Source organism: Stegostoma tigrinum, chromosome 29 (genome assembly GCF_030684315.1).
Source record: "Stegostoma tigrinum isolate sSteTig4 chromosome 29, sSteTig4.hap1, whole genome shotgun sequence".
NCBI lineage: Eukaryota > Metazoa > Chordata > Chondrichthyes > Orectolobiformes > Stegostomatidae > Stegostoma > Stegostoma tigrinum.
In genome coordinates, this window is record NC_081382.1 from 18,244,730 (window position 1) to 18,260,963 (window position 16,234).

At 39.0% G+C, this 16,234-nt stretch overlaps 1 protein-coding gene across 10 annotated transcripts in view; it reads right to left on the reverse strand.

The window, feature by feature from the left end:
* The window catches only part of LOC125465346 (histone-lysine N-methyltransferase EHMT1), a 163,557-nt gene that overhangs the window by 35,203 nt on the left and 112,120 nt on the right, over nt 1–16,234 (reverse strand). For 9 of the 10 annotated variants that reach the window (XM_048558714.2, XM_059638393.1, XM_048558706.2 and 6 more), the window contains 5 exons: nt 15,822–16,010; nt 13,797–13,879; nt 13,406–13,512; nt 12,623–12,745; nt 5,415–5,516 (listed from right to left, as the gene is read on the reverse strand). In XM_048558714.2, the coding sequence (XP_048414671.1) occupies nt 5,415–5,516; nt 12,623–12,745; nt 13,406–13,512; nt 13,797–13,879; nt 15,822–16,010 (604 nt within the window). The remainder of the gene's footprint in view (nt 1–5,414; nt 5,517–12,622; nt 12,746–13,405; nt 13,513–13,796; nt 13,880–15,821; nt 16,011–16,234) is intronic. The other variant, XM_048558705.2, reaches the window with a different exon arrangement.

The window sequence follows — 16,234 nt, forward strand, 5'->3', positions numbered from 1 at the left end:
GAATAGATGAGGGCATTCAACCCATTAAGTCTGTTCTGCCATTCAATAAGATCATAGCTATCATCCACCTTGGTTCCATATCCCTCAATACACTTGGTTGACCAGCAAAAATCTATCAATCCCAGATTTGAAGTTATTAACTGAGGTAGCATCTTTTTGCAGAAGAGTGTTCCACATTTTTGTCGTCTTTTATATAAAGGATCATTTACAACTGAAGAAACATTCACTGCCAAAGCTCTTCATCTTGCACTCACCAAGACAAGAATCACAGATTGGTCAGCAAGTGAAATTTGGTACTGGCATTGCCTCAAAGTATGCAACAGGAACTGGTTAACTGTCAGCTTTTAACTAAAGTCAAACCACATAAATTAACTATCATTGGTCAAGGCATTACCACAGGGAATCACAAAGAAAGTCTGTTTCCCAAGCTTTCGTTCAACTGAAAGGGGCAACGTGCAAGAAATGTTCTGTTTGCAAAAGACAACTAAATAGCAGGTGAAACTAGCTATTTAGGGGAGGCAATGGCTGAGTAGTATTATTGTTGGACTGTTAATCCAGAGACCCAGATAGCGTTCTGGAGACCTGGGTTCAAATCTCACCACGGCAGATGAATCCATTGTTGACTGTCAGAAAAACACATCTGGTTCACTAATGTCCTTTGAGGAAGGAAACCGTCTTCCTCACTTTGTCTGGCCTACATGTGACTCCAGACCAACAGCAATGTGGTTGACTCTTATTGCCCAGAAGGCAGTTTCACGACAGGCAATAAATGCTGCCTAGCCAGCGATGCCTGCATCCCGTGAATGAGTAAAGGAAAATTTGCATGGCTATTCCGCAGCTGCACCACAAGTAACACTCCACTAACAAAAAGCTGCCATCAAGCCAGGAAGACTATTCTACCACACAAAAGGTCTATGAATTTCAGTGCTAAGTAATGCCAGATACACTAGTCATACATCCTGCAACTATTTGCAAAAGGCAGCAACTGATTGTATCCAACTACCCATGCTTCCAAAACTCAGGACATACTGTCCAACATTAGGTATGATTCTACTACTGGACATTTCCTGAATGATCCTGACTGCGCTAGGAATTGCAACTCAAGATTGCAACTTGACTACCAATTTAAGATTGAGTTTATCACAGTGTGCCTTACTGGCACATGCTAGACACCACAAATATTGAAGTGCAAGGCCTTATTCTTTGAAAACAGAAAAGGAAAAATGCTAGCATATTAACTAGCACATTCTCCATGATAACTTCTCTACCAATCACAGCTCACCTGCCAACTACTTAGCATCCTTTTTCTATGGACTTCAAATTGATATTCCCTTTGAGAATTGGTATCTTAGCAACCTTGTCCTAACGAATGCAAGATGACAAGTTTTAAAAGCATGTTCCCTTTTATTAAGCAATACTCAAGTCCTATACTCCCAAAAGACTAAATGTCTTTTGGCCACATTCTCTCCTGATTGTCCATAGCAGAGGGCGGAAGGCATCAGCGAGGCCAATGTTTCTATCTCAGTCGATTAATTTTTTAACATTATTAAAACCTTAATCAACACATCCTTTCCCCTGCTCAACCTCCTACATTCCAGTGACTGCAAGCCTAATTTTATGCCATTGTTCCTCATGTTCTGCACTTTGGAGCCTTAGTAACATTCATTTTAAGTTAAATAGATTTTCTAATGTGAGGTGCCCAGACCCGTCCACAGTATTCCAGATTTGGTCTATCCAGGACTTTAAATAGCTGATAAGTGTTGCCCCATTTTATTCTCGGTCTCTAGACACACAAAATCGCATTCTATTAGCTTTTTTTGACTTGTTTTTCTATTCAATCTTTTCAGGGATGCTATCATACACTGATATTAGCCTTTTTGGTTATGTTTCTGTTTTTAATTACTACATTTCAGTGATCTTTTTGCAATGCCATGATCCTAGTATTTCTAAATAAACTCATATGCACCATTCATTGGTCTGAAATTGTTGCTCTCATACATAATTATACTAAAATCAATCTACTGCAGTTTTGTCCTTTCACTTGAGATATTAATGTCTTTTGCTGTTTTATATTCCTGTCTGTACTACTTCTTATGCCACTATCTTTGTATATTCAGTGAACTTGGACATATGGCTTTCTATTGATATCCAAGTCATTAATAAATTTCATTAGTAGTTGAGGCCTCTGCCCAGATACTTGTGGCATATCATGAGTCATTTCCTTCCTCTATTGGTACAAACCCATTTATCCCAACATTGGTTAAACGGCAAAAGGCAGTTTCCTAACTAGGTCAATAATTTGGCTTCAACACCAAGGAACTTTAATTTTAGATTCCAATCCCTGCTATAACTACATCCCTAGATAATGCCAACCGCAATTTTAATTACAGTCACGAAAAATTAAGTTAGCTTCATTTGAAATAATTAACTCAATATAAACGCATATTGGCACTCTGTTTTTAAACTACAGATTCCATGAGTCTTATCGCAAAAAAAATCTGATTGACAGATCTATAATTTCCTGATTTCTCTCCCACCTCTCAAATATTGAGTTACTTTGAAATATTAGGGTGGCACAGTGGTTCAGTGGTTAGCACTGCTGCCTCACAGCACCAACGACTCAGGTTCAATTCCATCCTCAGGCAACTGTATGTCTGGAGTTTGCACATTCTCCCCTTGCCTGCATGATTTCCTCTGGGTGCTCCAATTTCCTCCCACAGTCCAAAAATGTGCAGGTCAGGTCGACTGGCCATGCTAAATTGCCCATACTGTCCAGAGGTATGCAGATAAGTGAATTAGCTATGGGTGATGCAGAGTTACAGGGATAGTGTAGGGGAGTGGTTCTGAGTCAGAGGCTTTTTACAGGGTCAGTGTGGACTCAAAAGGCTAAATGGCCTGGTTTCACACTGTAGGGATTCTACGATTCCATATTTTGATTAAAAATGGGCAATTCCTGAATCAAGTGCATTTTGGAAGATTTTGGCAAAAGCACCTGTAGTTGCCTCAATTGCTTGCTTTGATTCTTTGGTAAAAATCGTCCAGTTGTGAGAATTTGCTAGTCATTAGTAACATTTCTTTGGAGAGACTGCTTTCTTTCTCACATTAACTTAATTAAATTTTGGATCATTATTAGTTTCCCCAGAGGGACAGATAAAGAATCCTTTTCCTCTACTGTGAAGACTGAAATTAAGCAAATTTTCACTAGATGGGAACTTCAGGACATTCATATCTCTTGGGTGACTGTGTGTAGGAGGTTGCTCCAGCTCAAGCTCCAGATTTCCAAGCTCAGGGGACAGCTGGAGTCAGTGGAACATCCGGAAGAAGGAGAGTATCCTACATCGTGCATTCCTGGAGATGGTCAAGAGAAAGGCAGTGAGTCGCAAGGAAAGTAGGTGGGTGGCCATTCAGAACAATTGTAAGAGCCAGGGAATATAGGATCTTCTGGGCAAGTACCACTCAAACAGATACCCAGTTTCAGAGATTCCTAGAAGTGACAATACCCTGAGGAATACAGTCAATCGTCAATGAACGAAGGATTCTGCGGGAGAGAACACTGAAGTAGAAATCCAGTTGTAATCAGATTTCAGAAGCAGAGATTTCTGTAATTGTCAAGATGATGCCCATTCGATGGGTCATGCCTTGATAACGAGGTACATCTTGGACTTTAAATAGCATAAGTCAGTTCATGATTATTCCTAAATACCCTGTCTGGCCTGAAACACCAATATTTCATTTGCGGAATATCGAACTTCTCTAACAGAAAAAATTGCACATTGTTTAACTTTTTTTGTAGTTTACCTTTTTATGTAATCTTAAGTGCGTATCCTAATCAATAATTTATTTTGTTCTCCATGATAACAAATTAAAAATGAAGCATAATCAGTGCCTTCAGCTTGCTAGTTTGCAGTCAGAGTATTTTTCCATTTATTTAGCTACTTATTCTGCTTGATGAATCACTATTGCCGATGTCTGGAGGCTTCCTTGACATAGAGTCAGACTCAAGGTCAGGAAAGGTGAAACCTATGCACAGAAATTCCAAGATCTTTGTAGGCGGCTTTCTTCAAGATCAGTGGCAACTGTTGTCACAAAATCGAGGTCTTTATATTAACTTTTACCTCTTCTCCGGATGTTTTAATTGTCAAGTAGAATTCCTGTTCCCTTAGGATATTTAATGATTTGGTATTAAGATTAGATTCATATTTGACATTTTTCATATATAAAATGTTTATAACTTTAGAAGTCAGTTATAAACTGTAGAAATAAACTGCATACACAACTATATTACATACCCAGTGGGGATGCCAAAACAAATCTGTTAAAAATTTCATATAACGTGCAAATCAGTTTCATGTCTTTTGTACTAAATTTAGTAATGCTTTTGAGTGTTAATAATTTTAACAATTTTATTTAAATTTTCAAAGTCGAAATATGCATCATTGTTTGCCATTCCTTTATAAAGATTTTCAACAACATTTTGATAATATTTCAGTAATACTCGCAAAGCCATTCGTGCTTTACAAGCCACAATACAGTAAGCTAGATGAAGTGCACAGCCCTAAAGATATGTGAAAAGCATACCTCTATGCGAAAGAGAGACAGTTCCCATGGAAGCCATCAGTTTACATTGCAAAAATACATTTTAACTAAATATCTTAACTACTGCATTTAAACAGACTGACACAGCAAGCTTTAGCATTTAAAACAAAAACCTGATTTTTTTTCTAGCTTTACTTTTGCAATCAACTGCGCCCTGCAATTTTCATCTGTTTTCACTTCAAATATTACCCTGACATTCATTCGGCAGGTAGACATTGACATTGAATGTTGATCGGAGCAGAGGAGCCATCAAAGCCAAGGACAACCTTATGTTCATTTGATATTTAAATAGGAGTACTCACAGTTTGGATTTCTAGATTTAGTTCCCTGCTCCCTTATCCAGGAACACTAAGCAAAATTTGTTTTAACTCAACAGAGGTTCGGATTACCAATCATACAAGACTGTTTTGAAATCTAAAGAAAATGATGATTAGCTGCAAGTCACTTCCATAAGCAACTGAGGAGAAAAATCAAGAAGGTTTTAAACCAAATTATCTTGTTTCTTAAATTCTTTGAATGTTTCCAATAATTATAAAATTAGTGGAGAAAAGATGGAGGTATTATGAATAATCAAGAGTACCCAATTAGGGTAACAAAGTGAGTTTATCTGTATTTAGCTTGGGAGGGCAACATATTTGGAAGACTGACCAATATTGAGTGTTTAGGAATGGGTGATTCAAGGCAGGTGGATGACGTCATGAATCCACCAGGAATACATCAATTAGATTTAATATCTCTAGTGGATATTAGGAAACAAACATTTGACATCTAGTCTGTGGGACACACAAATTATGACAATGTCACAATATCTGTCTCACCTGACAGCTCACATCGATTAACCCCGTGGATAGAAGATATACAACCACATCATAATGTCCCTTTTTAGCAGCCAGATGAAGGCAAGTTGAACCTTCAACATCCTAAGGAGAAAAAGTCAGAATTGTGCAATTAAAAGTAAAATGCAGCATAAAAATATGCAGACAAATAATTGCAATCACTAATACAATTTTGGTTATCAAATACCCAGAGTGCTCAGCAATGGGAAATACATAGGAACATCACTGGGAGCACATTCAGTTGTTCATAAAACTTAAACATATTGAGCATTTTCAAGTTCCTTTTTTTTCCCATAAAGCCAAAGGAATTATTAGGTAAAATAAAGTCAACTCTGTCTGCAGGCTATGTAATGCCAGTGAAGGCAAAAAGAGATTTGTTTAGTTACTTAAATAGGAGGTCCAGGGCCAATGACAAATGCAAGCATTTCCAATAAAGAACTGCAATTAAGCCACATGACTCTAGTAAAATATTAATATATGCAATTTTAAACAAATCATTTACACTTATTTCACATACAATATCAATCTAGAAGTTATGCTTCTAATTGAATTTAAAGTTATAAATTGTATCTCAACATTCAAAATAATAAATTATGCTGGAAGTCAAAAAATAAAGTTGCACAGTGGATCCAAGGCATTGGTTAAAGGAAACAGGATTTAAATCTAACTTCAACTGTCAGAATCAAAGTCTCCTGCATCAGCTGATTCTGAGAATCTTGCAAATTAATTTCAGATAGCTTAAAGTAGTTTCAAATGGACTTCAGCTGATAGTTCAAAACTATCCTTAATTCTGTGGTTCAGAGGTCACATGGACAGCCAAACGGTGGTGTTCATCTTCCTGAAATTGAAGTTCGGCACATCTCTTCAAGGACTGCTTGATTCTGATACTAGTTGGCAGAAATGAAATTACTGATCTTGATAAATGCCAAATTCCAAGAAAGGTAAGGTCCAATGCAACTCATCCTGAACTACATTTCCGAGTCATGAAATAAAACTGGGTGATTCTCACTCCACATCTGTGCCCTGTGAACTTCAAAGTTCCAGTGAAATCAACTGACACACCAGCACTCCACTGGTCTATGGTGCCTCCCTGGAGCCAGGCAGCACCATGCATCCCTAGCTTTTTTGTATGACATAGTTGCATTCTTTGCATGCATATAAACATGATACAAAGAGACAATAGATAGGTTGGTGTTATTTTCCCAAGGCTACGGGAGGAATGTGATTGAGGTGTGCAAAGTTCTAAGGGGCATAAATAGAGTAGCTAAGAAGAAAGCTTCCCCTTCAGTACAATGAACAATAAACAGGGGACATAGTTTTAAGGTAAGGGGGTGGATGGAGAGGACTTGAGGACTTTTTTTTCCACACAGTGGATTGGTTATGTATGGAACTCTCTGTTCAGAAGGGCAGCAGAGTTGGGAATTTTCAAGGCATTTAATAACTACTGAGAAGAACATTTGAAATGACTATGATTAGAATAGATAAATGTTTGATAAATAGCATGGACATGATGGGCCAAAGGGCCTCTTTTCATGCTGAGCTGTTGCTATCTTGACATCATGCAACCAAATCTGATGTGTCCAATTTTGGTATCCTGGTATAAATGCAGGTTCTGTTAACTCCTAAATTGTCTACTCCTAAAAAGGGCCCAAAGTACCAAGCTACGCCCCATAGCATTATGTAAAAGATTAGATACTCTAACTAAAATTAATGAATTGTTTTCTATTGAATAGTACCCAAATCTACCCTTTCTGAAAATGAGTGCCTGCACCACAAGATGGCATAAGAGTGCAATACTCACCAACAGTTAGAAAACTAGAACTGCATCTTCAAAATTAATTTATGTAGCACTGACGCAGAATGGCAATTGCAAACACCCTATACATGATGCATTGCAACAACTTGCCAAGATGTTCGACACATCTTCAAAATGCATGGCATCAGCCAAGTGAAACAACGGTAACATTGGAAAACCACCATTTGCAACTCCCCCTCCCCCCAACCACTCAACATACTGAGTTGGAACTGTATTGCCACTCCCTCACAGGAAACCTGGAAATCATTTCCTAAGAGGATTGTGGGTGTAGCTACACAGAACAGATTGCAGCTGTTTCAGAAGGCAGCTCAATGTCACCCTCTCAAGGGCAATTAAAAATTCGTAATAAATACTTGTCAAGCCAGCAAAATTCAATTCACAATTTTTTTTTAACAAAGCATTACCTGAGGTCATATTCCAGCTTAGTTTTGTTGGGAACTGTCACTGGAATAATTTTCTTCCATTTTGTTCCCCATATTTGAGGTTAGATGTAGTTGTATTGGAGGTATTTCAGAGAGGTTTGTCTTACGAACAGAGATTGAGTAGTTTAGGCCCTTAATCTCTGGGGTGTGGAAGAACGAGGAGATCTAACTGAGGTCTATAAGGTGCTCAAAGGGATTAATGAAGTAGACATAGGAAGAATGTTCTCTCACGTGTGGCAATTTAGAACAAGAGGTCATAGTTTTGAGAAAAGATGTAGCAGATTTAAAACTAAACTGAGGAGAAATTACTTCTCTCAAAGGGTCATGAATCCATGGAATTCACAACCTCAGTGTAGTGGATGTTAAGACATTGAGTGACTTCAGAAGGAAATAGATAAACTTTAATTAATGAGTCGAAGGTTTTGGAGCACAGACAGGAAAGCGGAGCTGAGACCGAGATGAGATTGCCGTTATCAGATGTTGGAGCAGGCAGGCTCGAGCGGCTGAATTGCCTACTCCTGCTCCAAGTTCTTTTGTTAAAATAGGACTATATAAATCATAACAAAAACAAAGTTGCTGGAAAAGCTCAACAAGTCTGGCAACATCTGTGAGGGGAAAAAGCAGAGTTAATGTTTCGGGTCCGGTGACCCTTCCTCAGAACAGAACAGAACTGTATAAATCATACTCATTTCTAACTTTATCAAACATCTATCTTCTACTAGGTTATCATTAGGCACCAAAGATTCCAAAAGGAATTACATGGCTAGTTGAAATAGCATGCCAATACAAAAGATTTTCCCCATAGGTTCACAGATATTTCTTGTTAGCATGGTAGCTGTTAGAAGGCCTGAAGGTTGCTTGTCAGTGAACTGTAACCATACCCACATTCTAAGAATCACTAAACAGCTTAAGAGATACCCCAGAAATACAGTGTATCTACACAAGTAATGGCTAACATAGGAGTGCTCATCCAGCCCATTGTGCCCAATTAGCCACAATGTAAAGATTTTGAGATTGAAAGCATTCCCACTGTATCCTGTACCAGATGCATGACATAGTAACTAAATTTTATATTTCTGATGTTCTGCTTCCTCTTGGAGTCACACATATCTCCAAAATAGCCACACTACTCATTGGATCATAGCATCTGACTATATGGTGAAAATCATTAAATAGTATGACAGTTAAGCAAAAAAAACTAGTCAGTCCAAAAATGCCTGTCTACCATCAACAAGACTATATCAAGATTATCACAGAATACTGTCCACTTGCCAGTCTAAGAACAGCTCCAACAACACTCAAGTAGTACACAATCCATGACAAAGAACTCATGGAACACCTTCAACTTGCACTTCCTTCATCACTGATAACGTGTATCACCGACAAGATGCACAGCAGTAACTCGCTAAGGCTGCTCCAACAGCACATTCGAAACTCATGACCTCAAATGATTAAAAAGCCAAAAGGTAACAAATACATGAAAACACCAGCACCTGTAAAATTCCCTCAAATCATAAACCATACTGACTTGCCATTCCCTCACGACAACCAGATCAAAATTCTGGAACTTCCTTCCAAGAGGAGCTGAATATTATTTAAATGGGCGAAAGGCTACAGGAAGCTGGGATTTGGGAATTCTTGTACATGAATCATAAAAATCCAGTGTCCAAATTCAATGAGTAATTGGGAAAGCAAATGCAATGTTGACCTTTATTTCAAATGGAATGGACCACAAAAGTTAAGCTTTTGCTGAAGCTGTACAAGGTATTACTCTGACAAGAACTGGAATACTGTGAACAGTTTGGGCTCCTTACCTAAGGAAAGACAGATTGGCATTGGAGGGAGTCCAGAAAAGGTTCACTTGGCTAACCCTAGTATGGAGGCACTGTCTTATGGTTGAATGGATCGGGGCAGTACTCATAGGAGTTTTAAAAAATGAGACGCTATTGAAACATTTAAGATCCTTAGGGAGCTTGGCATGGTAGATATGGGGAGGTTGTTTCTCCTTGTGGGAAAGTCTAGGATCAGTGGTCATCATCTCAGACTAAGGGGTCGCACATTTAAGAGAGAGATGAAGAGAAATTTCTTCTCCCAGACTGTGGTGCGTCTGTAGAATTCTTTACCACAGAGGTCTGTCAAAGCTGGGTCATTAAGTATGTTCAAAGAATAAAGGAGAATAGAAGTTTATTGTCACGTCTACTTTTACATGAAAAATAGAGTGAAAGGTTTTCCAAGTTGCCTCACCATAGCACCTGCATCAATGACTGAAGTCATGCACAGTAATAAAAAAAAAGTAAATCAGGATAAAGTTCATCACAATTCAGTTACTGGCGAAGATCGATTTGGGAACAATGGAATACCTTGAAGATGGATCCAGGCTGAGACTGCCACACTGGGCTGCTGGAATACCTGGGTGCTGAAGGCAAAGAAGACGCCAGACAAGGATGAGACCCCCGCACAGAAACAAGACCACCACACAGAGAGACAGCTACACTGGGCCAAGATCACCTTTCTCTTCCTGCAGGTGCCCGGGACAGGGGAGGTAAATGCAGTGTTGGCATTTATTTTGAGAGGACTTAAATATAAAAGCAGTAATGTACTTCTGAGGCTTTATAAGGCTCTGGTCAGGCCACATTTGGAGAATTGTGTGCACTTTTGGGCCCTTTATCTCAGGAAGGATGTACTAGCCCTGGAGTGGATTCAGAGGAGGTTCACGAGAATAGCCGCAGGAATGGAAAGCTTAACATATGAGGAACGTTTGAGGACTCTGGGACTATACTCATTGGAGTGTAGAAGTATGAGGGGGGATCTAATTGAAACTTGCAGAATACTGAATGGCCTGGACAGAGTGGATGTCGGGAAGATGATTCCATTGGTAGGAGAGACTACGACCCGAGGGCACAGCCTTAGGGTAAAGAGAAGACCTCTTAGAATGGAGATAATGAGAAACTTCTTCAGCCAGAGAGTGGTGACTCTATGGAATTCACTGCCACAGAAGGCGGTAGAGGCCAGGTCATTGGGTACATTTAAGACTGAGATAGTTAGGTTATTGATTGTCAAGGGGATCAAGGGTTATGGGGAGAAAGCAGGCGAACGGGGTTGAGGAACTTATCAGCCATGATTGAATGGTGGAGCAGACTTGATGGGCCAATGGCCTAATTTCTGCTCCTATGTCTTATGGCCTTATGGTCTTATAGAGTCAGCACAGGACCTGTTATTTGCTTGCTGGGAGACCCTGAGTTTAAATGGAATCATGTCCAGCTCGTTCTGGAATTGCTGCAGTTGCTGATGCTGCTGGAGGGTTAAAAGAATAAAGAACAAAGAGAAAGAAAGCTGATCGGAGTGGATGAGTTCCAGTCTCAGCACCTGCTACTCCACTGCCATCTTGAGAAAAAAAAACGCTCTAAGATAAACAGATCTTCCATCAGTGAAGGCATCGAGGGTTATGGGGAAAAGGCAGGAAAGTTGAGGACTTTCAGATTAACAGTGATCTCATTGAATGACAGATGGGCCAAATGGCCTACTGATGGTCCTACATCTTATGGCCTTATGGAGTTGACTTAAACTAAGCAGTTTTGGCCTTCATATTGTTACGCCTGATTGGGGTGGCATGCTGGAAATTGAACCATGCCATTCCTGGATTCATTACAAAACTGATGAATCTAAAAAGTTCACAAAATCCCCAATGTACCTGACTGAGACTTTTGAATTCTGTCTGCACCTTCTCTGTGGCTGTAACACTGTATTCTGCACTCTGTTCTACTCCCCGATACACTTTGTATGGTACAATTCCCCAATTCAGTATGCAAAACAACACTTTGCACTATATTTCGGTACATGTGACAGCAATAAATCAAATCAAACTCAAACTTCCCAGAACCAAGCTGATAGAAAACTTGGAGCAGGATTCTGGACTGAACAGGAACTTATTACAAGTAATTCAACTCTAGCAGCAGGTAAAGAGTTACCAACCCACCAGCAGATAACGCATAACATTTAAACTCTATTGCCCTTATCAGCTCCCCCTTACAAACACAACTGCGCGTGTGCACACGCACATACACACATGATGTGAACATCAGGAGAAACTGGAAAGGTACTTCAATTGTTTTCGACGTGGATGGACGTACATGGAAGAGTGTAGGTTAGATGGGCTTGAGATCGGTATGACAGGTCGGCACAACATCGAGGGCCGAAGGGCCTGTACTGTGCTGTAATGTTCTATTTCTATTTCTATTTCTATAATAGTCATGTGGGTGTTCTTATGCTGTATTAACTACAGCGGTTCAAGTAGGCAGCTCATCATCACCTTCTGTTGGGGAATTAAGATGATCAACGAAGGCTGGACGAGTCAGCAAACTCCACATCCCATGAATGAATTAAAAACTCAAGAAAACACAACCAAAGGTCATCAGCAAGAAGCTAATAACAATGAACAAACAGAACAGCGAGACTACTGAACAAGTCAGCGGATTCCATTCTTTGGATTCTAGGTCTGAGAGTTTAGTAACCTTTCTTAAGTTCAGATATTTGGAGATATTTTCTAAAATTGATGATGCTTGGCATTTATGGGAATTGGAATTTCTTTGGCAGCCTGTGTCAACTCAGATCACAGATGCAGAATAATCTTCACTTAATGGCTTACTTCAATTTCAGCTTCAGAAGGATGCGTCATTTTGAAACATCATGTTTCGATATCTCCTCCATTGTCATCAATGAATCTCATTCAATTAATTTCTAAATTTGAGTCGTACGCTTTTGTTCAAAATATGGAAGTGAGACCACCAAATTCCCTTAATCCGGGACTCCAAGAACCGGAGACTTTAATCCATTGGTTTACATCCAAAAACACACACTATAAACTGGTGCAATACTCAAGCCCAAGTTTAATTTACAGGGAAAATACAAGAGATTACTGAACACTGAAAGCTATCTTTTACTTTCAGCCTAACCTTGTGATCTGCCAGTGCACCTGCCTTCAAGAGGTACTTTACTGTTTCAAGTTGATTGTTCTCTGCTGCTTCCATCAGTGGGGTCCTCTGATCATCATCACAAGTATCGAGATTGGCACCAGCCTGCAAGAGAGGCCAACTGTCTTTGTGATACAAACTGTAACAACGTTTCACTCTACACAAAACTTTCAGTTGTTATCTGGTGAAGCCAATAATCAGATTTACAACTATGTTATCCAACGGGGCTCATACCTCTCTCACTCAATTTTTTGCAACAATGTATTTTTACGTTAAAGTAGATGTACAGAATAAATTAGAACAAAAATCACAAGGTAGGCTGCAATGATTCATGATGAAACATCACCCCCCTCTAATGAGCAAGTCAGGAAGAACAATAAATGTGGTCTTTACCCACAAGGGAGACAGATCAATTTTTTTTTTAAAAAGATGACTTACAACAAGCAGAAATTGCTGGAGAAACTCAGCAGGTAAAACAGTATTTGTGGAGGAAGCACAATTTAACTACTTTCTCTCCACAAACGCTGCCACGATTGCTGAGCTTCTCCAGAAATTGTGGGTTTTGTTTCAGATTTCCAGCTTTTGCACTTCTTTAATGTTGGAAATCATTACATATGCCTGGCTGTAATGCTGAATTCATACAGTAATGAATTTATGGAGGTGGTTTATCTTTTTCATTTATTGCAGAATTATCTAGGTGGAACACACACAAGATATAATGAAAAGGATAGGGATTGAGAATTAACAAAATAAAACCGTTTTAACCTGTACGAGCATATGGCAAATTTCCACATGGCCTATCTCAGCAGCTGCATGAAGAGGTGTCCGCTTATTCTGGTGCTCAGCTCTAAAGTTAGGATCAATCCCATCAACTAGAGAAAAGATGATCGGAAAAAAATGAGCACTCAGACAAATTTCTGTGTTCCTACGGTCTTAATTTAAGGCCAGTTATAGATCAGTACATTACAAAAGTAAAGATATCAAAGCGATTGTTATTTCCACCTGTAAGTTAGAGATGCAAGAAAAAAAATGCAGGAAGGTGACTTTTCAGCCGATAAATCCCACTCCTTTAGAGCTGATTGAAGAGTCTTGTGCACATTCTCTTTTTAAATGTGTTTTATTTTTATATCCCAAATTTAGCTATATTAGAACTTACCCAACATTAAAAGCACTTTCTGCATCTCTCCTTGCTTAGCAGATATATATAACTGCTTTGGGTGAAAACGCAGCTTCTTGGGTCTACATGAAAGAAAACAAATTTCATTAAAAACGTGCAGGACCATCGGCTATTCTCTCATGACTAGGAGGAATATGGACAGCACAGCATTCAATTCTGTGAAATCCAACAGGCACTCGCAGAGCAGAAGATACATTTTGGCCCAAACTTCCCAAAGCTGAGCTCCCAGTCTTAAGCGTAATCAAAGTCGATACAGAAATCTCAAGGAGAATTCAGAATCCATTTCTAGTCTGTTGCTTTATTCATAAACTTTTGCTACCCAACTTTCAATCAGCTCCACAAGCAACAGTTGACAGACTATTCAACCCTGAGGATACTGTGACTAACTGATCCAACTTCTCACCATATTGTCATGCATCGACCAAATAGAAAACGACAGATAAAAGACATTTTCATTTACTTTTCCTAGATCAGTGACACCCTAAATGCCAGCATTCCAATCATATTAATAAACTCAACGGAAACATGAAATCAAATTCAGAGGCTTTCCTGCAAGCTCAGTGCCGTGTTGGGAAACTTTTGTTCACTAAGCTAATAAAGGATGGTTCAAAATGTTAAGCTCTCAACATAGTGAAAGAAGTCTGTATTTTGCAGAATACGATGGCCAATACCTTCAAGTCAACAACAATGCCACAGCACTGTCCGTGGTAAATTGTACTCTCAATCTTTCCACAAAACATTTAGGGGCTTCTTGTCCCAGGCAACGGCACTACTATCCATGAAGACAATTATGAGGGATGGTAATAAGATCCACAATCACCAAGACCTTTTGCATCCCTTTTGTGAGCTGCACAAAGCATGCTGCATATGGTCCAGCAGGCTTGTAGACTTTTGGAGAGGTTTTAAAGTCCTCAACTACAAGTTAATTATTTTTAATCTTTCAAAACCTTTTAGTAGCTTTTACAAGTTTGTATAACCTTAATTTAAGTAAATGTGCAATGTCTTGTCCTGAATTTTAAAAATGTATTTCAAATTAAATAAATGGTAAAGTGTATTGGACTCCTAATTGCATTTTTAAATTATTTATCCGCACAACGGACTGAAACTGGACAGCTGCTGTTTCCACATGCATTAGGTCCAAGACAGCACTGATTTTTTTTTTGGTATTATTGAAGAGATGAAGGGTGCACAAAAGCTAATTATGTGGGATTATGGGTTGCAATTGTGGATCGGGATTGTTTCAGAGTGGCAAGGGGAGGTATGGGTGACTGGATGGCATGGAGAGTGGGTGCTGGGTCAAGGTGCGGGAAATATGAGTTGAAGGATGTGTGAAGGTTTATTAATTGTTCAACAAATCTGCTTTGAAATGCATTTTGAATCCTTACCAATATTACTCTGCTATTAATCACTCTCAGGTCCTAATACCTATGAATAACACCATGAAATTCTTAAGTAAATTTCTGGGCAAGTTGAAAGCATTTATTTCGGGATTACAAGAGCAGGATAAGTGTTAGACAAAGCCATAGAGAGGTCTAAGCTTCCCAGTTTTGCCCGTCAGAAGTCAAATTCTCAGGTAAGTACTGCACAACTTTGAGAGTGCCATTGCAGAACAGTGCTGAATCTCAAAAGTTTGCTACAATAGTAATCCAAATGTCAGGGTCAGTGCAACCTAACATGAGAAATTCAGGGTTATTTTTGCATTTTAAAATAAACAACAAAATATGGAAGCCAAGCGACTGATACTTGTTGAAATAAATTAAAGGCACTCATCATTCACACTGAACTTGCAGATTCCAGCTAAACCAAAAGGAACAGGAACATGCCAGTTCCCTACATGAAAGTGAGGGACAGACATGGGAGAGGACTACCTCATGTCAACCTGTGAATTCTTAGAAACTCACTTAGTGTTGACAAAGCCCTGTCTGAAGGAATGAAATGGTTCAAAAAGAAATGGCTCTTGTTTAATCCTTATTCTGTTGTAAACATTTACTTTTTAATGCTTACCTCTCTGTATCAAGTGCAATAAGAATGCTTTCCATAGTCTCTTTCCCAGGGCCAGGTGGCAGTCCTGTAGTTGACATGGCTACTCCCATTTTCAATGTAGTGGAAAGGCTACAGGTATCTGAACTATCAGCTACTTTGGAGATAGCACCCTCAGGCTTGCTTTCCACGGACATTCTTATGCGAGCACTGCTACAAAAATTATTTGAAAATTACATAAGCTGACCAAAGTTAATTCAGGTTCCAAAGGTGATCATTCACTCATTAACCGACGCCACTACCATTCAAGTTATGAATGTGCTTAAGGTTAAACTGAACTAATCAGCTTATTCATAAAAAAAATTACATTTATGAACATCCTTCACCATTACAAACAGAATTCTGAGGAGAAACTTGATTTCTTTATTAAATAAAGT